Source organism: Oreochromis niloticus, linkage group LG16 (genome assembly GCF_001858045.2).
Source record: "Oreochromis niloticus isolate F11D_XX linkage group LG16, O_niloticus_UMD_NMBU, whole genome shotgun sequence".
In the NCBI taxonomy this organism is placed as follows: Eukaryota; Metazoa; Chordata; class Actinopteri; order Cichliformes; family Cichlidae; genus Oreochromis; species Oreochromis niloticus.
The window spans coordinates 15,158,660-15,180,867 of NC_031987.2; the positions used below are offsets into that span (position 1 = coordinate 15,158,660).

General features: G+C 37.8%; 3 protein-coding genes across 9 annotated transcripts in view; 1 reads left to right on the forward strand and 2 right to left on the reverse strand.

Moving 5' to 3' along the window:
* The window catches only part of tanc1b (tetratricopeptide repeat, ankyrin repeat and coiled-coil containing 1b), a 119,624-nt gene that overhangs the window by 88,288 nt on the left and 9,128 nt on the right, over positions 1-22,208 (forward strand). For all 7 annotated transcript variants that reach the window (XM_019352504.2, XM_019352508.2, XM_019352506.2 and 4 more), the window contains 3 exons: positions 574-810; positions 18,302-18,487; positions 19,135-19,213. In XM_019352504.2, the coding sequence (XP_019208049.1) occupies positions 574-810; positions 18,302-18,487; positions 19,135-19,213 (502 nt within the window). The remainder of the gene's footprint in view (positions 1-573; positions 811-18,301; positions 18,488-19,134; positions 19,214-22,208) is intronic.
* LOC106098515 (tropomyosin-2-like) lies at positions 3,043-4,829 on the reverse strand. Its single transcript, XM_013273779.3, has one exon. The coding sequence runs from the start codon at positions 4,452-4,454 to the stop codon at positions 3,192-3,194; it is 1,263 nt and encodes a 420-aa protein (XP_013129233.2). The 5' UTR covers positions 4,455-4,829; the 3' UTR covers positions 3,043-3,191.
* Positions 6,380-8,047, reverse strand: LOC109197481 (tropomyosin-2-like). The gene has a single exon (XM_019352528.2). The coding sequence runs from the start codon at positions 7,671-7,673 to the stop codon at positions 6,411-6,413; it is 1,263 nt and encodes a 420-aa protein (XP_019208073.1). The 5' UTR covers positions 7,674-8,047; the 3' UTR covers positions 6,380-6,410.

Genomic DNA, 22,208 nt, shown 5'->3' on the forward strand with positions numbered 1-22,208 from the left:
GTATTAGTCAAACAGACATTTACAAAATGACCTTATTCTGTCCTCTGGGGGAGGGGTGGGGGGGTTAATTTATGCTACAGAGGATCCAGCAAATAACACACACTTTCATCTCCTGTCGTCAAACACTCATTTCACTCTTTGGTTCTGTTTGACAAGGCCTTTATTATTGATTTACTCGTAATGAAAGCGAATACCACACTTGATAATTGCATTCGCTAGAATGTGTCCGTTTCATTTGCCGTCTGAAAAATCTGAAGATGAGAATAAGAAGTTTGATCTCTGTATGAGCCATAAAATGAGTAATGGAAACAATTCTGCTGCTGCCTGAATCAGTCTGTTTAAATGGAGATGTGTCAAACATGGGTGGTAATTCACATTTTTAAGTGTATAATTTAGCCAATAAAGAGTAAAATAGTTAAACAGTCATCTCTTCTTAAGGGAATAACATTTATTTTTAATTCAGATTTCTTTCACCTTTAAGTACATGCAATAAAAAAATCACTTCTTTGCAAAGACCTTGAAATAAACATTAAAATGTGAATGCTTTCTGCATTTTTTTGCTTGTATGATCAGGTAAGCCGTCTCCTGATGCTGGGAGGGGCAAACGTGAATTACCGCACAGAAGTCCTGAACAACGCACCAGTGCTTTGCGTTCAGTGTCACCTCGGTCACCAGGAAATTGTCTCGCTGCTCCTCGAGTTCGGCGCCAGCGTGGATGTTGTTTCGGAAAACGCCATGAGCCCCCTCTGCTTCTCAGCTGCCGCAGGACACTTGGGACAAGTCATGCTGCTCTGTAAAAAGGGGGCTAAGGTGAGGACTTTTCATATTGTGACTACTTGACAACTCTACTGATGTCGTTTTCTTGTGATCATAGACATCTGGTTTCATTTGGCCATCTTTCTGGATATCTGGCTTTTGCATACGCAGGGTTCGTAAGGGTGCTTGAAATCCTTGAAAAGGCTTGAATTTAAATATTGTCTTTTCAAGGTTTGAAAAGTGCTTGAATTTCAGATGTGGTGCTTAAACGTGCTTGAAACAGTATTTCATTCACCAAAAATAACTGTCTGACCGAATAGTTTTCTTATCAGATAGAGAAATAAAATGAGTCACAAAGTGTAATAGCAAAATTTCTCCGTCTGGGCTGCCTTGCACCTCTGCATGTCAGTCTGTTTGAATGTGTGACCCCGCCCCTCCCCCGGACATCGGGGATGTGTGCACTAACTTGACGTTGCTGTTTTAATGAGTGTTTGATGGAAAATGACACTGGCGGAATTTGCACTCTCGAGTCACATGACAGGTGAGTCCTAGTAAATAATTTTCGAGTATGTGTACATAACACATGCTAATTTTTAAAACTATTATTATTATTTTGCTAGCTATCAAACGTGCTGGAGAAATGCACTGAGTGGGATGCAGTACGGCAGCGCTAGTATAGTAGTTAGTTATGGCATGGTGATTTATGGAATATGCTGTAAACTTAGCTAACATTACTTACCAGTAGCAGTAATGTGAGTCACTTCACTCAAGTAAAAGCTTTAAACGTTAGTCCGATAATTGACTAGCAACCTTAAGGCTTAAGGAAATAATGGTAATAAGAGGGACTGATCCATATGGGCACAAAGAATAGCCACTTTTTTGTGCTACGAAGTTCCCCTGCTTTCATTCAAAATCTGTTTATCGTGAACACCCAAACATTAAACAACTTAAAAAGTATAAATGGCTTCAAGCTCACATTTAATGAATGAATATTTCATACTTTGAGGCTGCCTGTTTATTTAAGGGAGGTGAACAATAGATTATAATTTTACATAATAATATCACAGATGATAGACTAACTAAATAGATTTTACTTAGATGCTTGTGCATTCTGAGTATGTCATCTGTTCAAAGCTTCTCCCAGTCAGTGCTGTTCTCCATGCCTGTCTTACTGTACATGATGTTATTAGCACAAACACTTTAAAAGTTACTGTGACTCAAACATAGAAAAAAATTATTTTTTATTTCCCTCACCTAATATATTAAGTAAGCATTGTGTAGCATATAACACCTTTGAAAATATGCTTCGGTTCACATTTAACTCCAGAAAATCATAAATCAAAATATGGATATTACCTGTCCACAGATTCATGGTGATGTAACTTCTCTTTTAACTGTTTGGTGTCTTTGCTTTGTTTGGTGTTTGTAGAAATGGTTTAAATGAGCTTTTAGCTGAGATTCAGAGGTTTCTGTGGACACTACTCATGTCGGCACTTATATTTCTGAACTCTTGTTATAACCAATTAAACGTGATCTCCTCCCTTTTGCCCCCATTTTTGGTGGTGTGGGTACAAATGATCAGGCATGACATTCTCATGATAAATCAGATAAAATACTGCAAATAATTATTTCTGTAATTGTGCGATTGACATGAATTGAAAATGTGTGTGCAATGACACCGTTTTAAAGATTTGGCCTAAATAATTCTGGAGTGAATGAGCTTAAACATGATGACCTGACTAGTGACACCGTATCACCTGTGACACAGACGCACGCACGTATGACTTTGCCAGTTTCAGCTGAAACAATTTCAGTGTTTCAAACTATGTTCCAGGTTTTTAGTTCACCATTCATGAGGTTTGAAGAAGAAAATGAAAGACAGATCTGAATGTTTGAAAATGTTTTGGAGAAATTCTGTAAAGATTAAATGAACAATACTCAAAGGATCAATTTAATTGGTTTATTATTTTGTTAGATAAGTTGAAAAAAAAGTTAACAAGTAAATAAAGAAACAAGGTAAAATGAAGTAAGAACAAAAAGTTAACAAGTAAATAACGAAACAAGGTAAAATGAAATAAGAACAAAAAGTTAACAAGTAAATAAGGCAAAAAGGTAAAACAAGGTAAGAACCAAAAGTTAACAAGTAAATAACAAAACAAGGTTAAATGAAGTAAGAACAAAAAGTTAACAAGTAAATAACGAAACAAGGTAAAATGAAGTAAGAACAAAAAGTTAAACAAATAAGTAAATAAAGAAACAAGGTAGAGGAGAGAAAACCCCAACAATCCCCTCTGAGCAAGCACTAGGCGACAGTGGGGAGGAAAAACTGCCTTTTAACGGGCAGAAACCTCCGGCAGAACCAGGCTCAGGAGGGGGCAGTCAACTGCCGGGACTGGTTGGGGGGGTGAACAGAGGTGGAGCAAGACGAGGCTACATCAGTTGAAGGAGGCAGTATTGTCCCTCCTCTGGAACAAGCGGAAGAATTTTTTCTTCTTTTTCATGGACTTTTCCACGAGCGCCTTTTTCTCCAGGATGAGGGTTCTCAGCTCATCGATTGTTTCTGCGTTTTGCTTCTCAAGGTTCCTGCATCTTTGCTCCACCTGTTCTAATGTTGCTTGTTTTTCTTCAAGCTTGTCCTTGAGTTCTTTGGATGTTGCCTCCTGTGTTATCTTTGCCTTGTGCAGGTCTGCATTTCTCAGTTGATCTTCTTTGTGCATGTCTTCTAGCTGCTCATTTCTTTTCTGGATGTCTTGGAGCGTACACTGCAGGTCTTCATGCATTTTGTCTTGTTTTTGCTTTTGCGCCTGCATTTCTGTGTTTTCCCGCTTCAAGTTGTTGAATTCCAACAATATCCCCTTAATGAGCTCCGAGTTGTTTTTCGCCATTTGTTCGATCCTTTTCTGCATCTGTGAGCATCGTTTTTCCAGTGTTTCCTTTTCTCCCTCCAGCTCACTTGTTTTGACCTTCAATTCATTACAGAATTCTTGCATCTTTTGATTTTTACTCTCAAAGTCCTTGATGATGCACTTTTCTTCTGTCAGTCTTTCTTGCTGTTGCTCTTTCTCTTGAAGCAGGTCTTTATTTTGGCGCAGTGTTTGATCCAACCTTACTTTCACCATTCTGTAATTTTCCTGCATGCATTGGAGTTCACGCTGCATGTCTTTATGCTTTGTGTCCTGGTCTTCCTTCTGCTGGAGGATTTCTTTATTTTTTTCTTCAGCTTCATCAAGCTTTCGTTGGAGCAGCTGATTCCTTTGGTCCATGTATTGGAGATCCCACTCCATCTTATCAGTCGTCGCTTTCTTGTCTTGAAGCTGCTCAGACATTTGTTTAAGTTCAGCGCTCTTCTGCTTGTTTTCTTTGATCAAGAATACAATCTGCTCTCTGGCTTGAGCAAACTTGATCCCCCAGCCCTCATTAATAATGTTGATGTCGGGCTGGCACTGTAGTGTTTCTTCCAGGTGTTTATTTTGTGCTTCCATTTGTAAGCACTTCTTCTCCAGGTGAAGTTTTTCTTCTTCAATTTGTTGAATTTTGATCTGGAGATGGTTGTTTTCATTCCTACTCTCCTGTAATGGACTTTGGGTGGAAAGGAGACCATTCGGAGAAGTTGGCCGGCCACGGCAGGAAGGAGAGGCGGCGTAATCTTTTTGTCTTGGTTGCCGTAATCTTGGATACATGTTGGCGTTTGTATACATGACTCTGAGAGGTTTCCAAATGTTTCTGTAGTGAACGTTTGAAGGCTGCAAACACAAAGGCTGCGAAGAAACAACTGAAACAATTGCTGTTTCTCACCCCTATTTGAGGAAAAACTTCAAAGGATTAAAGACCCTTAAGGTGTCCTTGTGACATCATCACTCCTAAGCCCATCAGATTGTCAGGTGACATTTTGGAATGGGGATATTTATTTTTTTTTAAACCGTTTTCAAATTTAACTTAACACTTGAGTGTTTCTTACTTGACCGGCTTAGTCGATTAAAAAGTTAATTGCCATGAACACCCCTAATGTTATATAACAGACAACAGAAAAAAGACAGGTTTTTTTTCTATGTGATAGAGCTATAATAAATGTTGAATTTTTTAAAATTATCCTACTTTTTTATAAAAGAGAACATTATTTAAAGAATATGTATTTAACTAAAAAACTCTGTATTCATCTAAAGGGTATAACAAACAGGGTGACCTTCCTGCTCGAAAATGAAATGACCAAAATAAATGTATTTCTCTGCAATTACAAACTCTGTGTAAACAGCTTTATTTTGATACCAAGACTAACACTTGTGAGATGTCATCAGAGCTGTAAATATTACTGCAGATGTTAATATGTCAAAGTTACTGTGACTCAAACATAGAAAAATTTATTTTTTATTTCCCTCGCCTAATTTTTAAAAGTATTTTATAGCATATAACACCTTTGAAAATATGCTTTGGTTCACATTTTACTCCAGAAAATCATAAATCAAAATATGGATATTACCTGTCCACAGATTCATGGTGACGTAACTGCTCTTTTAACAGTTTGGTGTCTTTGCTTTGTTTGGTGTTTGTAGAAATGGTTTATATGAGCTTTTAGCTGAGATTCAGAGGTTTCTGTGGACACTACTCATGTCGGCACTTATATTTCTGACCTCTTAATTTAAACTGATTAAACGTGATCTCCTCCCTTTTGCCCCCAGTTTTGGTGGTGTGGGTACAAATGATCAGGCATGACATTCTCATAATAAATCTGATAAAATACTGCAAATAATTATTTCTGCAATTGTGCGATTAAAAATGAATTGAAAATTTGTATGCAATGACACTGTTTTAAAGATTTGGCCTAAATAATTCTGGAGTGAATGAGCTTAAACATGATGACCTGACTAGTGACACCGTATCACCTGTGACACAGACGCACGCACGTATGACTTTGCCAGTTTCAGCTGAAACAATTTCAGTGTTTCAAACTATGTTCCAGGTTTTTAGTTCACCATTCATGAGGTTTGAAGAAGAAAATGAAAGACAGATCTGAATGTTTGAAAATGTTTTGGAGAAATTCTGTAAAGATTAAATGAACAATACTCAAAGGATCAATTTAATTGGTTTATTATTTTGTTAGATAAGTTGAAAAAAAAAGTTAACAAGTAAATAAAGAAACAAGGTAAAACGAAGTAAGAACAAAAAGTTAACAAGTAAATAAGGCAAAAAGGTAAAACAAGGTAAGAACCAAAAGTTAACAAGTAAATAAAGAAACAAGGTAAAATGAAATAAGAACCAAAAGTTAACAAGTAAATAAAGAAACAAGGTAAAATGAAATAAGAACAAAAAGTTAACAAGTAAATAAAGAAACAAGGTAAAACGAAGTAAGAACAAAAAGTTAACAAGTAAATAAGGCAAAAAGGTAAAACAAGGTAAGAACCAAAAGTTAACAAGTAAATAACAAAACAAGGTAAAATGAAGTAAGAACAAAAAGTTAAACAAATAAGTAAATAAAGAAACAAGGTAGAGGAGAGAAAACCCCAACAATCCCCTCTGAGCAAGCACTAGGCGACAGTGGGGAGGAAAAACTGCCTTTTAACGGGCAGAAACCTCCGGCAGAACCAGGCTCAGGAGGGGGCAGTCAACTGCCGGGACTGGTTGGGGGGTGAACAGAGGTGGAGCAAGACGAGGCTACATCAGTTGAAGGAGGCAGTATTGTCCCTCCTCTGGAACAAGCGGAAGAATTTTTTCTTCTTTTTCATGGACTTTTCCACGAGCGCCTTTTTCTCCAGGATGAGGGTTCTCAGCTCATCGATTGTTTCTGCGTTTTGCTTCTCAAGGTTCCTGCATCTTTGCTCCACCTGTTCTAATGTTGCTTGTTTTTCTTCAAGCTTGTCCTTGAGTTCTTTGGATGTTGCCTCCTGTGTTATCTTTGCCTTGTGCAGGTCTGCATTTCTCAGTTGATCTTCTTTGTGCATGTCTTCTAGCTGCTCATTTCTTTTCTGGATGTCTTGGAGCGTACACTGCAGGTCTTCGTGCATTTTGTCTTGTTTTTGCTTTTGCGCCTGCATTTCTGTGTTTTCCCGCTTCAAGTTGTTGAATTCCAACAATATCCCCTTAATGAGCTCCGAGTTGTTTTTCGCCATTTGTTCGATCCTTTTCTGCATCTGTGAGCATCGTTTTTCCAGTGTTTCCTTTTCTCCCTCCAGCTCACTTGTTTTGACCTTCAATTCATTACAGAATTCTTGCATCTTTTGATTTTTACTCTCAAAGTCCTTGATGATGCACTTTTCTTCTGTCAGTCTTTCTTGCTGTTGCTCTTTCTCTTGAAGCAGGTCTTTATTTTGGCGCAGTGTTTGATCCAACCTTACTTTCACCATTCTGTAATTTTCCTGCATGCATTGGAGTTCACGCTGCATGTCTTTATGCTTTGTGTCCTGGTCTTCCTTCTGCTGGAGGATTTCTTTATTTTTTTCTTCAGCTTCATCAAGCTTTCGTTGGAGCAGCTGATTCCTTTGGTCCATGTATTGGAGATCCCACTCCATCTTATCAGTCGTCGCTTTCTTGTCTTGAAGCTGCTCAGACATTTGTTTAAGTTCAGCGCTCTTCTGCTTGTTTTCTTTGATCAAGAATACAATCTGCTCTCTGGCTTGAGCAAACTTGATCCCCCAGCCCTCATTAATAATGTTGATGTCGGGCTGGCGCTGTAGTGTTTCTTCCAGGTGTTTATTTTGTGCTTCCATTTGTAAGCACTTCTTCTCCAGGTGAAGTTTTTCTTCTTCAATTTGTTGAATTTTGATCTGGAGATGGTTGTTTTCATTCCTACTCTCCTGTAATGGACTTTGGGTGGAAAGGAGACCATTCGGAGAAGTTGGCCGGCCACGGCAGGAAGGAGAGGCGGCGTAATCTTTTTGTCTTGGTTGCCGTAATCTTGGATACATGTTGGCGTTTGTATACATGACTCTGAGAGGTTTCCAAATGTTTCTGTAGTGAACGTTTGAAGGCTGCAAACACAAAGGCTGCGAAGAAACAACTGAAACAATTGCTGTTTCTCACCCCTATTTGAGGAAAAACTTCAAAGGATTAAAGACCCTTAAGGTGTCCTTGTGACATCATCACTCCTAAGCCCATCAGATTGTCAGGTGACATTTTGGAATGGGGATATTTTTTTTTTAAACCGTTTTCAAATTTAACTTAACACTTGAGTGTTTCTTACTTGACCGGCTTAGTCGATTAAAAAGTTAATTGCCATGAACACCCCTAATGTTATATAACAGACAACAGAAAAAAGACAGGTTTTTTTTCTATGTGATAGAGCTATAATAAATGTTGAATTTTTTAAAATTATCCTACTTTTTTATAAAAGAGAACATTATTTAAAGAATATGTATTTAACTAAAAAACTCTGTATTCATCTAAAGGGTATAACAAACAGGGTGACCTTCCTGCTCGAAAATGAAATGACCAAAATAAATGTATTTCTCTGCAATTACAAACTCTGTGTAAACAGCTTTATTTTGATACCAAGACTAACACTTGTGAGATGTCATCAGAGCTGTAAATATTACTGCAGATGTTAATATGTCAAGTTACTGTGACTCAAACATAGAAAAATTTATTTTTTATTTCCCTCGCCTAATTTTTAAAAGTATTTTATAGCATATAACACCTTTGAAAATATGCTTTGGTTCACATTTTACTCCAGAAAATCATAAATCAAAATATGGATATTACCTGTCCACAGATTCATGGTGATGTAACTGCTCTTTTAACAGTTTGGTGTCTTTGCTTTGTTTGGTGTTTGTAGAAATGGTTTATATGAGCTTTTAGCTGAGATTCAGAGGTTTCTGTGGACACTACTCATGTCGGCACTTATATTTCTGACCTCTTAATTTAAACTGATTAAACGTGATCTCCTCCCTTTTGCCCCCATTTTTGGTGGTGTGGGTACAAATGATCAGGCATGACATTCTCATGATAAATCAGATAAAATACTGCAAATAATTATTTCTGCAATTGTGCGATTAAAAATGAATTGAAAATTTGTATGCAATGACACTGTTTTAAAGATTTGGCCTAAATAATTCTGGAGTGAATGAGCTTAACATGATGACCTGACTAGTGACACCGTATCACCTGTGACACAGACGCACGCACGTATGACTTTGCCAGTTTCAGCTGAAACAATTTCAGTGTTTCAAACTATGTTCCAGGTTTTTAGTTCACCATTCATGAGGTTTGAAGAAGAAAATGAAAGACAGATCTGAATGTTTGAAAATGTTTTGGAGAAATTCTGTAAAGATTAAATGAACAATACTCAAAGGATCAATTTAATTGGTTTATTATTTTGTTAGATAAGTTGAAAAAAAAAGTTAACAAGTAAATAAAGAAACAAGGTAAAACGAAGTAAGAACAAAAAGTTAACAAGTAAATAAGGCAAAAAGGTAAAACAAGGTAAGAACCAAAAGTTAACAAGTAAATAAAGAAACAAGGTAAAATGAAATAAGAACAAAAAGTTAACAAGTAAATAACGAAACAAGGTAAAATGAAGTAAGAACAAAAAGTTAAACAAATAAGTAAATAAAGAAACAAGGTAGAGGAGAGAAAACCCCAACAATCCCCTCTGAGCAAGCACTAGGCGACAGTGGGGAGGAAAAACTGCCTTTTAACGGGCAGAAACCTCCGGCAGAACCAGGCTCAGGAGGGGGCAGTCAACTGCCGGGACTGGTTGGGGGGGTGAACAGAGGTGGAGCAAGACGAGGCTACATCAGTTGAAGGAGGCAGTATTGTCCCTCCTCTGGAACAAGCGGAAGAATTTTTCTTCTTTTTCATGGACTTTTCCACGAGCGCCTTTTTCTCCAGGATGAGGGTTCTCAGCTCATCGATTGTTTCTGCGTTTTGCTTCTCAAGGTTCCTGCATCTTTGCTCCACCTGTTCTAATGTTGCTTGTTTTTCTTCAAGCTTGTCCTTGAGTTCTTTGGATGTTGCCTCCTGTGTTAGCTTTGCCTTGTGCAGGTCTGCATTTCTCAGTTGATCTTCTTTGTGCATGTCTTCTAGCTGCTCATTTCTTTTCTGGATGTCTTGGAGCGTACACTGCAGGTCTTCATGCATTTTGTCTTGTTTTTGCTTTTGCGCCTGCATTTCTGTGTTTTCCCGCTTCAAGTTGTTGAATTCCAACAATATCCCCTTAATGAGCTCCGAGTTGTTTTTCGCCATTTGTTCGATCCTTTTCTGCATCTGTGAGCATCGTTTTTCCAGTGTTTCCTTTTCTCCCTCCAGCTCACTTGTTTTGACCTTCAATTCATTACAGAATTCTTGCATCTTTTGATTTTTTCTCTCAAAGTCCTTGATGATGCACTTTTCTTCTGTCAGTCTTTCTTGCTGTTGCTCTTTCTCTTGAAGGAGGTCTTTATTTTGGCGCAGTGTTTGATCCAACCTTACTTTCACCATTCTGTAATTTTCCTGCATGCATTGGAGTTCACGCTGCATGTCTTTATGCTTTGTGTCCTGGTCTTCCTTCTGCTGGAGGATTTCTTTATTTTTTTCTTCAGCTTCATCAAGCTTTCGTTGGAGCAGCTGATTCCTTTGGTCCATGTATTGGAGATCCCACTCCATCTTATCAGTCGTCGCTTTCTTGTCTTGAAGCTGCTCAGACATTTGTTTAAGTTCAGCGCTCTTCTGCTTGTTTTCTTTGATCAAGAATACAATCTGCTCTCTGGCTTGAGCAAACTTGATCCCCCAGCCCTCATTAATAATGTTGATGTCGGGCTGGCGCTGTAGTGTTTCTTCCAGGTGTTTATTTTGTGCTTCCATTTGTAAGCACTTCTTCTCCAGGTGAAGTTTTTCTTCTTCAATTTGTTGAATTTTGATCTGGAGATGGTTGTTTTCATTCCTACTCTCCTGTAATGGACTTTGGGTGGAAAGGAGACCATTCGGAGAAGTTGGCCGGCCACGGCAGGAAGGAGAGGCGGCGTAATCTTTTTGTCTTGGTTGCCGTAATCTTGGATACATGTTGGCGTTTGTATACATGACTCTGAGAGGTTTCCAAATGTTTCTGTAGTGAACGTTTGAAGGCTGCAAACACAAAGGCTGCGAAGAAACAACTGAAACAATTGCTGTTTCTCACCCCTATTTGAGGAAAAACTTCAAAGGATTAAAGACCCTTAAGGTGTCCTTGTGACATCATCACTCCTAAGCCCATCAGATTGTCAGGTGACATTTTGGAATGGGGATATATTTTTTTTAAACCGTTTTCAAATTTAACTTAACACTTGAGTGTTTCTTACTTGACCGGCTTAGTCGATTAAAAGTTAATTGCCATGAACACCCCTAATGTTATATAACAGACAACAGAAAAAAGACAGGTTTTTTTTCTATGTGATAGAGCTATAATAAATGTTGAATTTTTTAAAATTATCCTACTTTTTTATAAAAGAGAACATTATTTAAAGAATATGTATTTAACTAAAAAACTCTGTATTCATCTAAAGGGTATAACAAACAGGGTGACCTTCCTGCTCGAAAATGAAATGACCAAAATAAATGTATTTCTCTGCAATTACAAACTCTGTGTAAACAGCTTTATTTTGATACCAAGACTAACACTTGTGAGATGTCATCAGAGCTGTAAATATTACTGCAGATGTTAATATGTCAAAGTTACTGTGACTCAAACATAGAAAAATTTATTTTTTATTTCCCTCGCCTAATTTTTAAAAGTATTTTATAGCATATAACACCTTTGAAAATATGCTTTGGTTCACATTTTACTCCAGAAAATCATAAATCAAAATATGGATATTACCTGTCCACAGATTCATGGTGATGTAACTGCTCTTTTAACAGTTTGGTGTCTTTGCTTTGTTTGGTGTTTGTAGAAATGGTTTATATGAGCTTTTAGCTGAGATTCAGAGGTTTCTGTGGACACTACTCATGTCGGCACTTATATTTCTGACCTCTTAATTTAAACTGATTAAACGTGATCTCCTCCCTTTTGCCCCCATTTTTGGTGGTGTGGGTACAAATGATCAGGCATGACATTCTCATGATAAATCAGATAAAATACTGCAAATAATTATTTCTGCAATTGTGCGATTAAAAATGAATTGAAAATTTGTATGCAATGACACTGTTTTAAAGATTTGGCCTAAATAATTCTGGAGTGAATGAGCTTAAACATGATGACCTGACTAGTGACACCGTATCACCTGTGACACAGACGCACGCACGTATGACTTTGCCAGTTTCAGCTGAAACAATTTCAGTGTTTCAAACTATGTTCCAGGTTTTTAGTTCACCATTCATGAGGTTTGAAGAAGAAAATGAAAGACAGATCTGAATGTTTGAAAATGTTTTGGAGAAATTCTGTAAAGATTAAATGAACAATACTCAAAGGATCAATTTAATTGGTTTATTATTTTGTTAGATAAGTTGAAAAAAAAAGTTAACAAGTAAATAAAGAAACAAGGTAAAACGAAGTAAGAACAAAAAGTTAACAAGTAAATAAGGCAAAAAGGTAAAACAAGGTAAGAACCAAAAGTTAACAAGTAAATAAAGAAACAAGGTAAAATGAAATAAGAACAAAAAGTTAACAAGTAAATAAAGAAACAAGGTAAAATGAAATAAGAACAAAAAGTTAACAAGTAAATAACGAAACAAGGTAAAATGAAGTAAGAACAAAAAGTTAAACAAATAAGTAAATAAAGAAACAAGGTAGAGGAGAGAAAACCCCAACAATCCCCTCTGAGCAAGCACTAGGCGACAGTGGGGAGGAAAAACTGCCTTTTAACGGGCAGAAACCTCCGGCAGAACCAGGCTCAGGAGGGGGCAGTCAACTGCCGGGACTGGTTGGGGGGTGAACAGAGGTGGAGCAAGACGAGGCTACATCAGTTGAAGGAGGCAGTATTGTCCCTCCTCTGGAACAAGCGGAAGAATTTTTTCTTCTTTTTCATGGACTTTTCCACGAGCGCCTTTTTCTCCAGGATGAGGGTTCTCAGCTCATCGATTGTTTCTGCGTTTTGCTTCTCAAGGTTCCTGCATCTTTGCTCCACCTGTTCTAATGTTGCTTGTTTTTCTTCAAGCTTGTCCTTGAGTTCTTTGGATGTTGCCTCCTGTGTTAGCTTTGCCTTGTGCAGGTCTGCATTTCTCAGTTGATCTTCTTTGTGCATGTCTTCTAGCTGCTCATTTCTTTTCTGGATGTCTTGGAGCGTACACTGCAGGTCTTCATGCATTTTGTCTTGTTTTTGCTTTTGCGCCTGCATTTCTGTGTTTTCCCGCTTCAAGTTGTTGAATTCCAACAATATCCCCTTAATGAGCTCCGAGTTGTTTTTCGCCATTTGTTCGATCCTTTTCTGCATCTGTGAGCATCGTTTTTCCAGTGTTTCCTTTTCTCCCTCCAGCTCACTTGTTTTGACCTTCAATTCATTACAGAATTCTTGCATCTTTTGATTTTTACTCTCAAAGTCCTTGATGATGCACTTTTCTTCTGTCAGTCTTTCTTGCTGTTGCTCTTTCTCTTGAAGCAGGTCTTTATTTTGGCGCAGTGTTTGATCCAACCTTACTTTCACCATTCTGTAATTTTCCTGCATGCATTGGAGTTCACGCTGCATGTCTTTATGCTTTGTGTCCTGGTCTTCCTTCTGCTGGAGGATTTCTTTATTTTTTTCTTCAGCTTCATCAAGCTTTCGTTGGAGCAGCTGATTCCTTTGGTCCATGTATTGGAGATCCCACTCCATCTTATCAGTCGTCGCTTTCTTGTCTTGAAGCTGCTCAGACATTTGTTTAAGTTCAGCGCTCTTCTGCTTGTTTTCTTTGATCAAGAATACAATCTGCTCTCTGGCTTGAGCAAACTTGATCCCCCAGCCCTCATTAATAATGTTGATGTCGGGCTGGCGCTGTAGTGTTTCTTCCAGGTGTTTATTTTGTGCTTCCATTTGTAAGCACTTCTTCTCCAGGTGAAGTTTTTCTTCTTCAATTTGTTGAATTTTGATCTGGAGATGGTTGTTTTCATTCCTACTCTCCTGTAATGGACTTTGGGTGGAAAGGAGACCATTCGGAGAAGTTGGCCGGCCACGGCAGGAAGGAGAGGCGGCGTAATCTTTTTGTCTTGGTTGCCGTAATCTTGGATACATGTTGGCGTTTGTATACATGACTCTGAGAGGTTTCCAAATGTTTCTGTAGTGAACGTTTGAAGGCTGCAAACACAAAGGCTGCGAAGAAACAACTGAAACAATTGCTGTTTCTCACCCCTATTTGAGGAAAAACTTCAAAGGATTAAAGACCCTTAAGGTGTCCTTGTGACATCATCACTCCTAAGCCCATCAGATTGTCAGGTGACATTTTGGAATGGGGATATTTTTGTTTTAAACCGTTTTCAAATTTAACTTAACACTTGAGTGTTTCTTACTTGACCGGCTTAGTCGATTAAAAAGTTAATTGCCATGAACACCCCTAATGTTATATAACAGACAACAGAAAAAAGACAGGTTTTTTTTCTATGTGATAGAGCTATAATAAATGTTGAATTTTTTAAAATTATCCTACTTTTTTATAAAAGAGAACATTATTTAAAGAATATGTATTTAACTAAAAACTCTGTATTCATCTAAAGGGTATAACAAACAGGGTGACCTTCCTGCTCGAAAATGAAATGACCAAAATAAATGTATTTCTCTGCAATTACAAACTCTGTGTAAACAGCTTTATTTTGATACCAAGACTAACACTTGTGAGATGTCATCAGAGCTGTAAATATTACTGCAGATGTTAATATGTCAAAGTTACTGTGACTCAAACATAGAAAAATTTATTTTTTATTTCCCTCGCCTAATTTTTAAAAGTATTTTATAGCATATAACACCTTTGAAAATATGCTTTGGTTCACATTTTACTCCAGAAAATCATAAATCAAAATATGGATATTACCTGTCCACAGATTCATGGTGACGTAACTGCTCTTTTAACAGTTTGGTGTCTTTGCTTTGTTTGGTGTTTGTAGAAATGGTTTATATGAGCTTTTAGCTGAGATTCAGAGGTTTCTGTGGACACTACTCATGTCGGCACTTATATTTCTGACCTCTTAATTTAAACTGATTAAACGTGATCTCCTCCCTTTTGCCCCCATTTTTGGTGGTGTGGGTACAAATGATCAGGCATGACATTCTCATAATAAATCTGATAAAATACTGCAAATAATTATTTCTGCAATTGTGCGATTAAAAATGAATTGAAAATTTGTATGCAATGACACTGTTTTAAAGATTTGGCCTAAATAATTCTGGAGTGAATGAGCTTAAACATGATGACCTGACTAGTGACACCGTATCACCTGTGACACAGACGCACGCACGTATGACTTTGCCAGTTTCAGCTGAAACAATTTCAGTGTTTCAAACTATGTTCCAGGTTTTTAGTTCACCATTCATGAGGTTTGAAGAAGAAAATGAAAGACAGATCTGAATGTTTGAAAATGTTTTGGAGAAATTCTGTAAAGATTAAATGAACAATACTCAAAGGATCAATTTAATTGGTTTATTATTTTGTTAGATAAGTTGAAAAAAAAGTTAACAAGTAAATAAAGAAACAAGGTAAAACGAAGTAAGAACAAAAAGTTAACAAGTAAATAAAGAAACAAGGTAAAACGAAGTAAGAACCAAAAGTTAACAAGTAAATAAGGCAAAAAGGTAAAACAAGGTAAGAACCAAAAGTTAACAAGTAAATAAAGAAACAAGGTAAAATGAAATAAGAACAAAAAGTTAACAAGTAAATAAAGAAACAAGGTAAACGAAGTAAGAACAAAAGTTAACAAGTAAATAAGGCAAAAAGGTAAAACAAGGTAAGAACAAAAAGTTAACAAGTAAATAACGAAACAAGGTAAAATGAAGTAAGAACAAAAAGTTAAACAAATAAGTAAATAAAGAAACAAGGTAGAGGAGAGAAAACCCCAACAATCCCCTCTGAGCAAGCACTAGGCGACAGTGGGGAGGAAAAACTGCCTTTTAACGGGCAGAAACCTCCGGCAGAACCAGGCTCAGGAGGGGGCAGTCAACTGCCGGGACTGGTTGGGGGGGTGAACAGAGGTGGAGCAAGACGAGGCTACATCAGTTGAAGGAGGCAGTATTGTCCCTCTTCTGGAACAAGCGGAAGAATTTTTCTTCTTTTCATGGACTTTTCCACGAGCGCCTTTTTCTCCAGGATGAGGGTTCTCAGCTCATCGATTGTTTCTGCGTTTTGCTTCTCAAGGTTCCTGCATCTTTGCTCCACCTGTTCTAATGTTGCTTGTTTTTCTTCAAGCTTGTCTTTGAGGTCTTTGGATGTTGCCTCCTGTGTTATCTTTGCCTTGTGCAGGTCTGCATTTCTCAGTTGATCTTCTTTGTGCATGTCTTCTAGCTGCTCATTTCTTTTCTGGATGTCTTGGAGCGTACACTGCAGGTCTTCATGCATTTTGTCTTGTTTTTGCTTTTGCGCCTGCATTTCTGTGTTTTCCCGCTTCAAGTTGTTGAATTCCAACAATATCCCCTTAATGAGCTCCGAGTTGTTTTTCGCCATTTGTTCGATCCTTTTCTGCATCTGTGAGCATCGTTTTTCCAGTGTTTCCTTTTCTCCCTCCAGCTCACTTGTTTTGACCTTCAATTCATTACAGAATTCTTGCATCTTTTGATTTTTACTCTCAAAGTCCTTGATGATGCACTTTTCTTCTGTCAGTCTTTCTTGCTGTTGCTCTTTCTCTTGAAGCAGGTCTTTATTTTGGTGCAGTGTTTGATCCAACCTTACTTTCACCATTCTGTAATTTTCCTGCATGCATTGGAGTTCACGCTGCATGTCTTTATGCTTTGTGTCCTGGTCTTCCTTCTGCTGGAGGATTTCTTTATTTTTTTCTTCAGCTTCATCAAGCTTTCGTTGGAGCAGCTGATTCCTTTGGTCCATGTATTGGAGATCCCACTCCATCTTATCAGTCGTCGCTTTCTTGTCTTGAAGCTGCTCAGACATTTGTTTAAGTTCAGCGCTCTTCTGCTTGTTTTCTTTGATCAAGAATACAATCTGCTCTCTGGCTTGAGCAAACTTGATCCCCCAGCCCTCATTAATAATGTTGATGTCGGGCTGGCGCTGTAGTGTTTCTTCCAGGTGTTTATTTTGTGCTTCCATTTGTAAGCACTTCTTCTCCAGGTGAAGTTTTCTTCTTCAATTTGTTGAATTTTGATCTGGAGATGGTTGTTTTCATTCCTACTCTCCTGTAATGGACTTTGGGTGGAAAAGAGACCATTCGGAGAAGTTGGCCGGCCACGGCAGGAAGGAGAGGCGGCGTAATCTTTTTGTCTTGGTTGCCGTAATCTTGGATACATGTTGGCGTTTGTATACATGACTCTGAGAGGTTTCCAAATGTTTCTGTAGTGAACGTTTGAAGGCTGCAAACACAAAGGCTGCGAAGAAACAACTGAAACTATTGCTGTTTCTCACCCCTATTTGAGGAAAAACTTCAAAGGATTAAAGACCCTTAAGGTGTCCTTGTGACATCATCACTCCTAAGCCCATCAGATTGTCAGGTGACATTTTGGAATGGGGATATTTTTTTTTTTTAAACCGTTTTCAAATTTAACTTAACACTTGAGTGTTTCTTACTTGACCGGCTTAGTCGATTAAAAAGTTAATTGCCATGAACACCCCTAATGTTATATAACAGACAACAGAAAAAAGACAGGTTTTTTTTCTATGTGATAGAGCTATAATAAATGTTGAATTTTTTAAAATTATCCTACTTTTTTATAAAAGAGAACATTATTTAAAGAATATGTATTTAATTAAAAAACTCTGTATTCATCTAAAGGGTATAACAAACAGGGTGACCTTCCTGCTCGAAAATGAAATGACCAAAATAAATGTATTTCTCTGCAATTACAAACTCTGTGTTAACAGTCTTGGTATCAAAATAAAGCTAACACTTGTGAGATGTCATCAGAGCTCATGTCGACACTTATATTTCTGATTTCTTAATTTAAACCGGTTAAATGCGATCTCCTCCCTTTTCCCCCCATTTTTGGTGGTGTGGGTGCTTAACTAGTTAAAATAACAAACATCTGTCTCCTATTTTGTGTCACATAGGAAAGAAGCATCAATGTCTGATGAGCAGACTTATTAATTTTTGGGGTTTTCTTGTTTTGTGTGGTTGTTGTTGTTTTTTTCAAGTGGAGATGAATATCTCTAACAAGTTGATTTGTTCACATTTGCACATCTTACCTTTTTGAGAGAAATGTGTTTTTTGAGTTTGTACACTATATGCATATAAAGCAACCATTTCAGTATTTTTGTGTGGTGCATTTTTCTCTGTTTTAACAAAAGGAGAACAAAGGACTTTTAAGTCGACCTAAGATGATTTGTTTTAATTTTTGCATGGTTTTACTGAGGTGATGCAAAGTGAAACATGCATTCTTTTTTTTGGTAATGTGCTGGAAAAGCTTGATAAAGAACCTTGAAAGTGCATAAAAAGTACTTAAATTTGAAAAATGCGTATGAACCCTGCATACGGTACATTTACCTCACAGGTTTTTGCTGTTTCTGTTTATTAAAACCAAGAATCTTGTGTTTTTGCCAGGTTGATCATGTAGATAAGAGTGGCCAGTGTGCTCTGGTCCATGCTGCCCTACGAGGACACCTTGAGATTATCCAGTACCTGCTGGAGCTAGAATGGAGTGCTGAGGGGCAGCAGCAGGACTGCTCTCTGAAGAGCAAAGCTCTGCAGCAGGCTTTGATTGCAGCCTCGAGCATGGGGCACACACAGGTCTGACTGACACACATGCATATATCTTACCTGATCCATAGACACAAATGCCCTTTTTTGTACTGTTTCTTACTACAAAAGAAATGTATTTGAGAGAAAACATGGGCATACAAAAAACATACATTAAACCACACAGGATCCTGGTTTTTCCAGTTTTAATAGTGAGACAAAACCTTTTCTTTCTTGCATGGTTTCACGACAGCCTTCCACAAAGAATTCCTGATTTATTTTTTTTTTAAAGATCAGAAGGAACTATAGATATAAAAAAAAATAAAAATGAGCACACAGTGTTCTCTGTGAGTATGACTCAAAGCCAGAAGTGCTGTTCAGAATTGCATGTAGATTCACAATCGATAACAGTGCAGCGCCTTCAGCTGCCCAGGTGAGACGTAGACTCAAGGTTTAGTTTGGCTCCCTCGTTAGCTGGAATTGGCTCCCAAGGCCTGGATTAGAATAACATCACTGGGCCAAGTGAAGTCAACCTGCATGCAGAAAAGACCCTGTTAAAGTTCAACTATCTGAACCTGTGTTTTTGTTGATGTGCTTTAAGATTAGCATTTTGTATACTGTAACCTCTCAAAGGTTTATTTGATTTTTTTTTTTCTGCTGAAACAGCATGTGATTAATCAAAGTTTCTGTTTTGGCAGGTTGTGAGAGGCTTGCTGGCGTTGAATAATGAGCATGCTGTGCAAATTGATAGTCATGACACACTGTGGGGAGAGACAGGTATGTTCTCATCAATCTTTTTGCATTACACGGCTCTTTTGTACTATCACCAGCTGTTTTTGCATTCTGAACCACACTGTTGTAATTGAATGCTGCAGTGGAAAGTCCTGTATCTGTGCTCTCCACAGTAATGCTCTCTGTTTGATGCAGAGGTCGCTCAACCCAAATGTGGGTGCATTTTAATGGCTGTTGTAAGTCCTCCTGTGCTGTACTTTCTGGTAAAAGCATTACTTACTCTTGTCGTGTAGCTTTCTGCTTGGAATTCAGTCCACACAGTATTTTCTGGGGTTTTTTTTAGAAAAATTGTCCCACTGAATTTTAGGAACAGTATTCCCTTGGTGCTTTATGTTAAAACAACAGCTTCGACTCCACAGTTGGTTTTATACACTGCTAGTCCCACTCAGATTTAGAATGAGTAGTAGTTTCTGTTTTGTTTTTCCTGAAAGGGTTATTTTGGACTTTTTATGCATCATAATTTTTAGCCATTAAAGCATTACTGCTTTGTCTCTAATGCAGTATTTTAACAGTAACTCATTACTTTTGCTGAACTCAGTAATCGCATTAGAGTGAGTACTTAATCATGTTATTACTTGTGTTCCATGAGTCTTCAATCTGAATAATGGCAGGGGAAAAAAAAATCATTAAACATACAATTTCATCACGTGCACAACAACCACCTGACGCCATTTTTAAAATACGAGACAGAAACGAGGCAAAACAGATTGTCTTCAGTTTTTAAGCGTTGGACTTTATTTCGAAGATCTATAATCTGTGCTGGAAAAAGGAAAAGATTTTATGTGCTACATAAGATTTCTATTTTTATGTGACAGTGCATTTCAGGCAATGTCACTGTCAAAAGTCATGTCATGAGCAGTGTAACTAATTACTTTTTGTTCACAGATGAAAAGTAATGCATTACGCTTTATTTTTCATTGATCCTAAAAATACTTGTGATGCATTATGTAAGAATGAGACACATGTGGTGTTAGAGCTTCAATATTCCTCACAATTATTAGTGCAGGCTGTGTTAAAACATTGGCCACATTTTTGTCATCATCATTATGAACATCTGCCCTGAGAGTCAAGTGTCCGGATAACATTAGACAACAGTAATAGATGTTGCTGCTGTCACAGTAGAATATGTATAAAGAAGAATTCTCTTTGTGTGTCTCTCATTTCTAACCCAGCAGGATTTGGCATTCAGAGTTGGCTGCTTTAAGAATGTAGGTCAGCTTCTTAGTGGAGAGGTTGTCCAAAGTGTGGCTAACTGCTGCTTGTTCTCTGTTAAACGACTGCTCGACTTCAGATGATTTTGCAGTGCTGGCCTGGGACAAAGATCTTTCCCTCTGAAATATAGATTAGATCCGCTTGGAGCAAAGTAAAATCCAATAGTACATGTGGCTTTCCGGTATTTGACTCTCAGCTCATTTTAACAAAGTGGATGTTTAATCATTGCTATCACCTCACCTCTTCCTTCTAAAGTAATGACATAGTGGGTCACAGGTGGCAGTAGTCAGAGCTGCGGCTCCGCTGACCTGAAACACAGCGAGTCTTAACCCCTTGACGTGACCTTGAATTAACATGTTTTTGCGCCCACCTGGCACTCATTAAAAATGTGGTCCTGGCTCATCTGTATTCAAGGGGATTAAATCAGTAAACAACAGTAAACACAATTATGACCACAATGTAGATTTGTCTGCGCTCAGTCATGCTTGGGGGGAAAAAAAATAAATAAAAAAAGCTGGAATTTTGCTGCAGACATAAATTGAATATTTAGTGGTGGAGTGGCTGCACTGTCTAGAAATGACTAGATACAAACACCAGAAATTATTAGCGATGAAGTAATATTTGAAATCCCTTTGCTGCTATTCCGCTGCAGGTTTATTAATCCAATTGTTGTGCTGCGATGCAGAGAAGATTGAAAGCGAAAAAGAAAATTCAGAAATATCCCCTTGAAAACCAGCCTTTTGTCGTTGCCTCAGAAACCCTCCTCTCATAACGATGTGTGAAATGTTATAGCGTGTTTAAAATTCATCGGAGTATTACATCTCACTGCAAATAGACCTGCTGTCTCTTGTGTTTAAATAGAAGAAGATTTGATTGTACATCTGTGCAAACTCTCTTTTAAAGTCCCCTCTTAGGATGCAAGACACCTCCCTGTTATGCAAAGAAAGGCAATTTACCTGCAAAGAGTCATTCTAGTTGTTGTAAGTAGGACTGGCTTATGGCAAAGAGCCACAGCATTGTTGTTTTGCATAAAAGCAATTTTTGTTACATATTTTGGTCTTTTTCTATAATTGCAAATGAAGTAGATACTGCCATTTATTTGGGAAGTGAACCCCAGTTCCTTGGGTGAAAGTCTTGCGAGATTCTTTCATCCACCATGATGTTGTCCCTATGTCGACTTTATTTAAATACTTTTTTGTCTAGCACAAGCTTTAGTATTTTGTGGTCTTAGTCCCTGAATTGCAAAGCTATGATCAAACAGCAGGATTCTTGACCCCAGAGGAAGATGTTGTAGGAGCAAAACGACCAGGACAATATCAGTTACCCAAGAATCAGGAAGTTCGGATTACGTAAAGAAATACAGCCAGGCATTAAGCTACACTTTCAAGCTTGGTCTTCATGAAGAAATCGTAATCATTTATTTTCTCTAAATTATTAGTAAATTTAAATACAGTCACTGGAGGTCGTTTGAGTAAAGTGAATTCATTTTCATGTTCAAGAATTTGAAAATAATTGAGCTTTGTGACACAGCATGTCATCCTGCTGGAAGCACTGTGATCATAAGGGGATGGTCTGTAGCAATACTCATGTTTGCTGTGTTGTTACTCATGTACGCTGGGTTGGGTTGGGTCTCACCATTACACCACCAGCAGCTTAAACTGTTGATACAAGAATGCTTGTTGTTTATGCCAAATTGTAACCGTGTCATCTGAACGTTGCAGCAGAAATCAAGACTCCTCAAACCAATTTTAGTGAGAATCTTGAACCT